An 11,567-nucleotide genomic window follows, 5' to 3' on the forward strand; every position below is an offset into this window, starting at 1 on the left:
TTTAGGCAGAGACCCTGTGAAGCGCCTGCCAACATAATTGGTGAGATGAAGCACCGCCGATGCACTTTGACACTAATATTTTCATCCTTTCTGAACACTTTCCTGTTGAAGTTTCATAGAAACAAATAAACCAGGATTATTCATAGTGAGTCTGACATACTGGGGAACATTTGTTGTATTATGTGTTTTTTTTTAATTCAGCAGTGACAGCAAGTTAAGTTGTGAGAGCGATGGAGACTGTTAGGCTATGAGAAAACGCTCTTCAAAGCAGGCTTAAGGACATTTGGATCAGTCGGAGTACTCCATGTTTTGATGTCAGGATAATCAGCAGTGGCATATCCTAATTAGATTAGCTTCAATGCTGCTGCAGGTATTTGGTGTTTAAATAAAAAGAATGACAGATCCTCAGTGTTAGATTAAAATGATCAATACAGGTGGTGCTTCACTGACTCTCTGCAACATGCAAAGTGTTTTTAAGTGCACTTCCCCGGCGGATAAAGCAAACAACACGGTGGGTCTGGTTGCCATGTTTATTATTCCCCTGTTACTCCACAACAGGGGAATAATAAACATTTTCTTTATATAATTTACCTTTCATATTAATTGAATGACTGGTTCAGACAGGAAACTGGACAGCCAAGCTTTGCCATATTTCTAATATTTTACTTATGTCCACATTTTTGTGTGAACCTTAGAAGAATATAAAGCATGCAACCCCTCCCAAAAAAGTATCATAAGTAAAATCCATTTTATTTTATTCTAATTTATTCATTTATTTATTGTTGGTAAATGCATCTGTGATTGCTTCTGTTTAAAAATTCATTATCACAGGATTGAAACAAGATGCCTCACTTTACTTTGGTTAACTCAGTCAGTATTTAACCACTGAAAAAAGCCAAAGATAATTGTCTTAATCAAGGAAGCAGCTAATATATATATTTTTATGACTTCTTTCATTGTAGGAATTCATTTTCTCTCCTGAAGCTGTTTTATGTGTGCCATCAAAAGTAATAATTCATCTGGTTTTTGGTTTCATTTCTCGCTTGAATAGAACACATATGATGCAACTATGGGAGAAAAATAATAAAAAAGGTTATCAGCAGTGATTTGTTAAAGAATAAATATCGATGGAGACATAAATAAGAAACTGGACATGTTAAATGTGAGACTATGACATCTAAATAAGTTTGTTTGATCGGTTGCCATGAAAACCGATCTTTCCTTTCATCTTGTCACTTTGAAACCTCGACTCATTTATCTCCATTTTGTCACCTGGTGCATGTGAAGCCCTCAGAGAGGCTGTACATCGTGACTCAACAACTGCAGCTGGAGCTTTAAATGAAACAGGCTCCGCAGCACAAATTAATTAAATCAAAGCCAATGAAAGCTTTTGAAAATCACATCCAGAACATCCTGCATGTGTCTGTTTTGTATGTGGAGTTTCAACTGGGAGCTAAATGAGCACGGCTACTCTTTGCGCTGATGGATGTGACAAAAACATGAATGGAGTAGGAGAGGACAATTTATTGTGGTCATGATCAAACTATGCTCTATTTTAGTGTGTCTGGTTGTAGTTTAGAAGCTTCTTGTCATCATGAGGTCTTAATGAAATGTCTTTGACATGTTTTGGTAAAAATACTATTCCACATCTGCAGCTATTTTCCCTGGCCTGCCTTTAAATATCACTTCAAAGCCTATATTTTAGTCCTCCCCTGTCCTGACTGTTGGCGGTTTTTGCAAGGCGTATGAGAAAATGAAGCAGTAAGAGACAAAAATAATACTCAATGACACTTGAAAAGCTCCTACAGTGCTGTGCGTGACAGTTCCCAAAAGCACCCAGTAAACTAACTTAAAAAATATTTTTTTATTTGTGGTGCTGAACCAAAAATACTCAGTGCTGCAGGTGAGCAGGGAGGTAACTAGGTAGCACAAACAATGCCATGAAAATGTGTTTGTACAGAACAGATTTATATTATTTTTGCTTTTTCTCTTTTAACATGAACCAAGATTATTGGACCAAAATGAAAATACAGTTGTCTCTTTTTTACGCTTTAGTGGCCTTTATTGCACAGTAAATTGACAGAAAATATGGAGACGAGAGAAGAGAAATACATGCAGAAAATGGCCCTAGGCTGGGAATCAAACCCAGAACAGCTCAGGATGCTACTGTAGCTCTGATCCACATTCATGATGAAAGAAAGACAATGACAACTTTTTGGGGGAAGCCCTTTTTCCTGGTGACGTCAAAGTGGGTGAGGGAAAATGCAAGTCAGCGAATATACAGAAAATCCATGTATCCAACAGACAGTTCAGCTAAAGAAGCTGAAATACTTTGGAACAATGTTACGTGATATGCTATTGGCTGATGTTTGCAAAGCAGCCAATCCTGGAGCACCATTCATCTTCCTTGGTACTGATTGGCTGTGCTACCAAGAGTGAAGATAAGGAAAGCAGTGGATGCTAGCTTCTGTTTCCACTGTAGGTATTAATACACAATAAGGTATATTTAGTGTTTCGACGCTTCATTGATTATACAGACTGTTTCTTGCTTTGTGTTAATAAGACCTAAACCTTAGTGCATCGGCTCAACCTACTTCTGGCAACAATCCAAATTACCAAGTGAGGCTGGTAAGTCCTGAACGAGCTGCTGCTCTGATGGGTTAACTGGGAATACTCAGCTCAGTGTTATACAGACAGCCATCTTCATAAACTACCATCACACACATCATCATCACAACTTCACACCTCTCTAATGTGATCATGTTGGGCTTTGAGAGCCTCATATTAAACACATTAGACCTCCATCTTTCCTCCAGCAGCAGCAACCTGCAACAGATTGACAGACGGTATCACTGCTACAGTTTCCAAACATGTCTTACCCTGATGGAGCAAACTGAGAGTTAGGTGAGAATCCTTTCTGAAGTGACTGATCTTAGTCCTCTCTCTCTCATCTGCAACTTATTTAAAGTGTTTTCTTTTACAAGTCCACCCACAAACTGTCAGGCAGGGTTATTGTCTCTCGTCCAAGTTTCACACTCAACATCAGTAAGCAACAAGTCTGTGAACTTGGCCCAACACTCTATCAACTACACACAAACCTGTCACATTAACTCAATTATTAAATTTGCACATGATATGTGAGTCTTTTTTATCATGTGAAGATAAAAAGTCAGTTTGGCTCCTGAGAAGAATTTGTCAAGCTTGCACAGTAGTGATCAGAATGTTTTTTAATTCAAAATGCTGCCAAAACTAAACAATTAATTATTCTAAACATATAAAAAAAATGCCTGGAAGCTTATTTATGAGTGGAGATTTATAAATAAACTGTTTGGAAAGAGTCCACATCTTAAAATTCCAGTGAGTTCACATCTCTGACAGCCTCACCTGGTCTGACAAACACCATGGCTGCTGTCAGAGCTTCTGCATTTCAGTTTCCCAGTTCTTTCAGAAAGGAATGATTCAACACTTTAATTGCATTTAAAAATATTCCTGAAGTACGTGATGCACAAGTTTTAATTTGCTGTCCATACTACGGTATAAGATTATGCCAGTTTGATAACCCTGGTATCAAAATGCTAGCTGCATGGTATTATGATGGCTATATTACTAAGATTTAAATATAGAACATAATTTAACCCTACTTTTATTTCAAATAGCTTGCTCATCATTTTAATATTAGTATTGTCTGATGTCCAAATGTCTAAACATCTGATTTAGAAAAAGATATTAATCTTCTTTTCAGTTTTGGGAGGAGCAGCACTATTTTTATTTCTCTGCATCAGTTCTGGTGTTTTCTGCTTATTTTCTGTGTTTCCTGGTTTTGCCAGTGCTTCCTCTCAGCATTCAGTAATCAGTCTCCCAAGTAGAAATACTCCTTAGTTCTGTTACTCTGTGGTCAGATCCTCTGTTGCTCATCTTCCATGTTGTTTTTTCCATTACTTAAAATTTTTTCCAGAGCTTTATTTGTGTTGGAAACACTGTTTGTGTTATATTGTGCTCTTATATTCATCTTTAAATTTAATGGCCAGAAGAACTAAATTGTAACATTTCGTATGTTTTATGCAATTATTAGAAACCCAATGTTCACCAACATTCAACTTTTAAAAAATTAAGAACTTAATTATGTTGCATGGTTTTGTCTTTACTTCATCCTGCTTTGTATTTTTATCATTTCATTTTCTACAAAAACTCAATTCCCTTACTTACAGTAAACTTGTTTAAACATGTGAAATATGACATGAAACCAAAGTTTAATTTCAGCTTAACAGCAGGACTCAGGACTGGAACCACAACATAGCTGTCACCATCAGATTGAGGAGATGAGTTTGTAATGAAAAATGTTATTTTACCGATAACTAAAACTGCAGGAGACGAATTACAGACACATGACTCCAGAAAATATGTTTATCACATGCAATTGTATGTTGCAGTTGGCTGAGAAGATCTTTAACAATTATTTAATCAGAGTCAGCATGTAGTATTCCTTATTTTATATTTATAAAATCTGTCAGAAATTATGTGAGTAATTAAATATCTTTCATGAAACACAAATCAGTGATTCTTGAGAATAGGGACAAAATGGTTTTAATTTTCCCATATTAAAAAAAAAATATTGCTCAACCTTATGTATGCAAATATGACAAATAATGTTTTGGAAATGTAAAGATGCTAAGGTGCAGGCTCCCATTTGCAACATTTTTTTTAAATTAAATTTTTAATCGACCTGACCCAGAACTTTGTCATCACCATCTGACAAAAATAAATATAAAATTATTTTTTAATGACCCTATTAGTGATATTTTTACTCATTTTTGCAGACAAATGCTTCTCAAGAAACAAATAAACAAAAAATTATTTAAAACAAACAACAAAAAGTGCATCTGATGAAGTTGTTAGTGCATGACGGAGTTGTGACGAGCAACTTAGGAATAAAAAGAAGGAAATACTAAAGAATAACATAAGCTAACCAGAGCTAACTAGCCCTCAGCAAAGGAAGAGAAAGGAAGTGGTCATGGGGTCCTCAGAAGTTCTGGTGCCCCCCAATAATGCTTGATTTTTATTATTATTTTTTTTTTGTCTGACGGTGTTGACAAAAACTAGGGACAAATTTCAATGGAGTTATATAAAAATGATTTTTAATTCAATTTATCGATACTTTTATAATTATTTATATGACTACTTATATTTAATTGTCTTAATATATGATTTTAGTATTTCTTTAATTGTTTTAAACTGTTATAATGTATTGTGTTCTGCTCCTGGACAAGGGATTTTAAAGACACCATCCACCAACTACAATGTTTGAAATAAAAAAATATTCAGCAAACACCAGGAAAATATACATTGTTGTGCTCACATAACCCAGGTTAGTTTAGTCAGATATTTGAAACAATTATATTTTGTTTATATTTCATTCAAATTTTGTGCTTTATCCATAGGACCTGTTTTGTCCCTATTCTCAAGAATCACTGAAATACAAAAGACAAATGAGGTTTTAAAAATGAGAATGGTTGAATTTAGATGAAAATGTTTCTTTTGGGTACAAAATTAGCTGCTATTTTTGCACAACATTGACAACATGCAGTCATTTCCTTTGCAATGTGGTTAAAGGAATATGTTACCATCAAATTTATTTGACTTTCTGATTGTGTTTTTGTTAGCAAGTTACTGGGTGAGGATTCGAAACGGGTTGTGATTGCAGCTAATTACCCCTGCCGCTCACATATCCTTAAAGTGCATATTCACACTCACAGTGTTGTATTTAGTGAAGACAATAGAAGCTAAAAGCCTACTCTGGAGTCAAAGAAATAATGTGAGCTACATTTCTGAATCTTCTTTGAATAGATTTAAGGTGATCTTTACCTCTAAAATCAAGGTCACACTGACACGTGATTTTGAAAATGTGCCAGAAGCCATCTGGATGGAAAATAATAACTTGTTTTAGTGTGCCGAACACTTTTCATAATTAATTTGCTGTCTTTTTAATGTGATAATCTCAAGATAAATGACTGATGAAAATTCATAGAGGAGCTTTCTCTGAAACTGCACCTGTTGCTTCTGGTACTTGTTTTTTAATTTTTACATATCCCCCAGGCTCTCTGAGGGTTTTTATGAAACGGAAACATTGAAGATTATTCACGCGATTAATTCCAACATGTCCCGTTCTGCAGATTTTCAGCAGGGAGATGCAGCACGGCATCGGCAGAGTGGTTCTGATTTGCTGCTGGAATCAAACAACCAGAACGATTTAAGTAGAGCTTTTGAGTCTTTCTTCTTCTGAGAGCCGCATCTCCAGATGTGCAGCTGTTCATTTATTATGACTGATTCTCAAGCAGCCTGCATTTCTCTCAACACTAACTGAATTAGCACTGGATCTCAGGAAGAGGTTTGTGATGCTTTGACAAGCACTTTATTGTTTGGTAACGCTTTCCCTCACATTCAGCTCCATTTAGTTTAATTAAATAATGCAAACATGGATGGAAGCTAAACAAAATTAAGCATAAACAGCCTCAGTATTTAGCAAAAAAAAATTATCCATTGAAATGTTTGATTTTAAAGTTGTATAGCACTACTTGTGCTATACAACTTTATGCAGTTTTTATTCTCATTTTATTTCCAAAACACCTCAAACTTTAAAATTTTTATGTTCAGTGATATCTATCAAAGCAAGTCTGAGATCTGGAGGAACTGGTCTCTGCCAGACTTGTTCACTTGTTGCGTCTTGCTTTAAGTTTCAGTCTGACTATGTCTCCTTTCTTTCTGATTTCCAGGGGGAACAGAATTCAATTTTACCAGACTAATCACAAGAGGCTTGCTTATGTTTTTGAAATGATTGAGATTTTAATTTGAAATAGAAGCGGAGCTATGCTTGAAGACATGCTTTGTTGGAACTTTAGCATCTTTTTTTTTTAGTTGTTTTTGTGTTTTTTTTTTCCTTTATAGTGTTCACTTAGGAAAAATATGTGACTGATTTGAATTCTTATGCAAAGCTCAGTAGTCGGTGCTTTAAAACTGGACCAAGGTACCTTGGCTCCATCTCACCTGGTCTTTTCACATTGTGAATGGAGCAAAATGCAAACCGACTCCACACAAACTCAGAGATGAAATATGGTTTTTCTCTTTCATCTCTTGCATCCAGATGGCAGCTTCCTTTTGTGAAAACAGAATCTTTCTGCTCTCAACATTAATCCAAAGCTGCCACAGTCTGACAAAGTTGAAAAAAACTCTTCCTCTTCATCTCTTAGGAAAACGTCTTGAGTGACCATTGAGAGATAAAACAAAAAAACACTATTAGTTGTTTTTCTGTGAAAATTACCAAGCTGGTTCACTAGAGTTAAAAGATTTCTGTCTGTATGTAAGCAATTCAGTGCAAACCATTACTCTGTGCAGCCTGGACGTCTTTTATCATCTCATATAAATGCTTACCTGACAACCAAACTCACCAGTCAGGCTAAAAACTCTGACTTCATTAAATAGTCAAATAAAAACTTTATTTCTGTAATTTTTTGCAGTGGTGGAAAGAGTGTTGTTGATGAATGAAGATGAAGCCAAATATCTAATCTTCTCCAGCATCAGATGAGACCCTCTGAAGGAAGGGTTTCTGCACTTAATGACAAAACTCACAATTTATTGTAATATAGAGAAGAAAACCTTAAAAAGGTATTTAATTAGTTTTTTCAAGAAAGCAAAAGAGACAAATATTTTTTCTGATTTAAATCTTAAGAATTGAGGAGAAAACAGCATCAGGTGTAAGTTGATGTTAGTTTCACGTTTATTCTTTGGATTCTTAGATCAATAAAGAAAACAGTAGCAAGTTCAGTTCAGTCTCAACTGACTAAAAGAACAATCAGAACATCCAAATACATCAATATGAATATTAAAGCAAAAACTACTAGAGCCCAGAGAATTATATGTTTTCATGTGAACAAATATTTCTGTGTCATAAGAATAAAATAAACCATCAGCAGTGTTTTCCTTTATGCATCTACATTTTAAATCAGAATCAGAAAGAGCAGAACAGCAGAGCAGATACATAAGGACAATGAACCTGATCAGCAATCAGAAAAAAGAGAAAATCTATTTGGGTTTACAGATCTCTGCAGAGTCTCCAGTCTGACAAACCCAAATTCCAGCCAGTAGCGGCTGAGTGAATGTGGTCTGGACTCAGTCATGGTGTCTTTCTTACCAAACTTTCTCCGTACAACTTCTCCTTTAACGTCATAAAATACGTTCATTCTTTTGTCAAAGGAAGAACTCATAAACTAAGGGCATATGTGTGCCATCATTTGTGTTTATTTGTAGTTTTGGTGTTTATGGATACAGACAATACAGTTATTTATGTTCATCCAGCTATGAAGCAGAAAGCTGCAGTTAACAGCAGCAATGACTCAGATTGTTAAATGGTTGAATAACTCATGTATGCATTTAAATATCAAGAAAATAGTATATATAAGCATATATTACTCCTGTGGATTCTGCAAAACCTGATGTGTGTGTAACTAGAGAAAAGTTGACAGTTGTTCCTGAGAACAAATATCTTGAATTGATAATTTATTCAGATCTTACTTAGTGAATATAATAAATCAGTAGTGATGACAGCAAAACTTCACTGATTAAATTTCCATCATAACAGAAACTCACTGTCAACAAAAGAATGAAACTTGTATTTCAGTGTCATTATTCTTATCTTTCAGATTGTTTGATGAGTTGAGCACCAAGTGAAGGTGAAACCAGACATTTGATCTTCATTCGCATCACGAGTCACTCTGAAGGAAACATTTCTGCATTTTAAATGGCAAAACCTACAATTTATTGTAGTAATGAAAAATAAACTTTCAAAAATGTATCTGTAATCAATTTGTTTTATTGAAGAGAAAGTGACAGAACAGTAGACATGTTTTTCTGAACTAAATCTGAAGTATTGAGATGAAAACAGCATCATTTCTGAGTTGATGTTAGTTTCACTTTGAAGCTAACATCAACTGACCTGAAAGGAACATTTCAGTTCAGTTCCATTCCAGCTGATTAAAAAAATAGCAAAAACATCCAAACACATCAATACTAAAAATAAAACCAAAATGTTAGAACAGAGAAGTTTAGATTGTTATGTGGAGAAATATATTTGTATTACGTGAGACTGAAATAAAACATCAGCAGTGATTTCCTTTACTACTGATTTATTATATTCACTAAGTAAGATTTGAATACGCCATAAAGCCATAAACACAGAGAAATATGTTTAAACCAGAAAAATAAAACAGAAACAGAAGAGTAAAGCAAAGAGATCAGAACAATGAACTCTGATCAACAATCAGAAAAAAGAGAACATCTATGTGGGTTTACAGATCTCTGCAGAGTCTCCAGTCTTCCAAACCCAAACTCCAGCCAGTAGCGGCTGAGTGAATGTGGTCTGGACTCTGTGGAGGAGAGTCCTGGTTCCAGAGACGCTGTAGAAGGACAGAATACCTGCTGTGTGATTCAGGTACACTCCGACTCTGGAGGAAGCAGGACCTGAGATGGAGGTCCAGATGTTGTTGTGACCAAATCTAAAACTGCTTTGGGAACACTCTAATGCCCAAGATTTATCATTATATCCAAATTTACATTCATTCCCATTTCCTACTCTGTTGATGTTCTTGTATGCAACTGCTACAGAAGCCTGTTTCCCGCTCCACTCCACCTCCCAGTAACAACGTCCAGTCAGACTCTCTCTACTCAGAACCTGCCACCAAACAGTGAATCTGTCTGGGTGATTAGAATAAGACTGATCCTGATTCATTCCTGTCATCTTCCTGTTTCCCTCTGATAGTAACAGCCGTGTTTGTGCCGTGTTTGGATCCAGGTTGATTTCACATGAATATCTTAAGAATTCAGCTCTGCTCTTTGGTTCTGGTTCTGACAGTAGAACATCCACCTCAGTGACCATCAGTGAGATGTTTGTCCATGAGTCTCTCAGGACGTCCTGTAGTTTCTCTCTGAGCTCTGACACAGCTGCTGTCACGTCCTCAAAGTGTCTCAGAGGACGGATGTTGATGCTGGATGAGTGTGTCGACTCACTGAGTGCTGGCAGTGAGGGGTAGCTGAGGAGAAACTGGTTGTGATCCTCTGTGTGTGAGAGCTGCTCCAGCTCAGCGCCTTTCCTCTTCAGCTCACTGATCTCCTGCTCCAGCTTCTCCTGAACGTCTTTGACTCGCCTCACTTCAGTTTCCTGCTGGGATCTGATCTGCTGCTTCACCTCAGAGTTTCTTTCCTGGAGGAGACGGATCAGCTCAGTGAAGATCTCCTCACTGTCCTCCACTGTTTTATCAGCAGAGCGATTGATGGCCTCCACCTCCTGCTGAAGCAGCTTCACATCTTTCTCCTGGTCCTGGATCATCTGCTGGATTTTTCCTCGTCTCTCCTCCAGCTCTCTCTGCCTCTCAATCCTTTCTGCTGCAGCTGACACTGTGTCATGGCCTTTATGTTCATCCACAGAGCAGAGATAACAGATACACTTCTGATCAGTGCGGCAGAACATCTTCATCACCTCATCATGACGAGAGCAGATGTTCTCCTGGAGGTTCTTGGACGGCTCCACCAGCTTGTGTTTCTTATATGGAGCCACATCATAATGAGGCTGAAGGTGTTTCTCACAGAAAGAGGCCAGACAGAATAAACAGGACTTGATGGCTTTCAGTTTTCTTCCAGTGCAGGAATCACAGGCCACATCTTCAGGTCCAGCATAGTGGAGGTCAGCAGGAGCAGCTTGGAGTCCAGTCTTCTTCAGCTGCTCCACTAAAGCTGCTAACATGGTGTTTTTCTGCAGGTCAGGCCTCTGTGTGAAGGTTTTCCTGCACTGAGGACAGTGGTAGTTCTTCTTCTTCTCACCTTCATCCCAGAAGTTTGTAATACAGTTCATACAGTAGCTGTGTCCACAGGGAATAGCCACTGGATCCTTCAGTAGATCCAGACAGATGGAACAGGAGAAGGTTTCTCGGTCCAGCTGAACTGCCTGCTGCTCCATTTCTCCTCAGTCACACTGACTGTTAGTTTCGTTTCCTGAGATTAGAAACAACCTTGAGCTCCAATCCACCAATCACATGTCAGGGCAGAGAGGCTACAGCCAATCAGCTTCTACCTTCTGTGGTTGTTGGTTCCACCCAGATTCAGTGTTTGAAACCAGGAAGAGGAAGGCTGTAAATGTAATAAAATTTCAAGTTTTCTTTGCAACAGTTTTCTGTTCAAAACATCTAACTGAGTCACTAAACTCTCTGATGGTGAGTCTGGGTGTGTCACCAGCAGAAATATGTTGTTTGTTTTCCAACTGCTCTGTCATGGCTGCAGGACACAGAGAAATCAATGTTTGCATCATATCCCTATCAGCTTACTTTACTGTTGCTGATAATGCAGCAGTTTTCAGTTCCTGATAGAATAATGCTCTGGCTTTTCTTTGGTTTCTTGATCATTTAAAAGTAATACATCAGGTTTTATGATAATAATGCTGGGAATCTTTATTTAATGAATTAACATTGATATGACGTATAAAATTATTCTGGTACTTTTTTCATGAACTTGAAAGTAAAATAAAA

General features: G+C 37.0%; 1 protein-coding gene across 1 annotated transcript; it reads right to left on the minus strand.

Moving 5' to 3' along the window:
• Positions 1–7,749: 7,749 nt before the first annotated feature.
• On the minus strand, positions 7,750–11,019 carry LOC148154939 (tripartite motif-containing protein 16-like). Its single transcript, XM_088013829.1, has one exon. The coding sequence runs from the start codon at positions 11,000–11,002 to the stop codon at positions 9,329–9,331; it is 1,674 nt and encodes a 557-aa protein (XP_087869955.1). The 5' UTR covers positions 11,003–11,019; the 3' UTR covers positions 7,750–9,328.
• Positions 11,020–11,567: the final 548 nt, after the last annotated feature.

Source organism: Poecilia mexicana, unplaced genomic scaffold (genome assembly GCF_051168715.1).
Source record: "Poecilia mexicana isolate PSO_F unplaced genomic scaffold, ASM5116871v1 scaffold_16, whole genome shotgun sequence".
In the NCBI taxonomy this organism is placed as follows: Eukaryota; Metazoa; Chordata; class Actinopteri; order Cyprinodontiformes; family Poeciliidae; genus Poecilia; species Poecilia mexicana.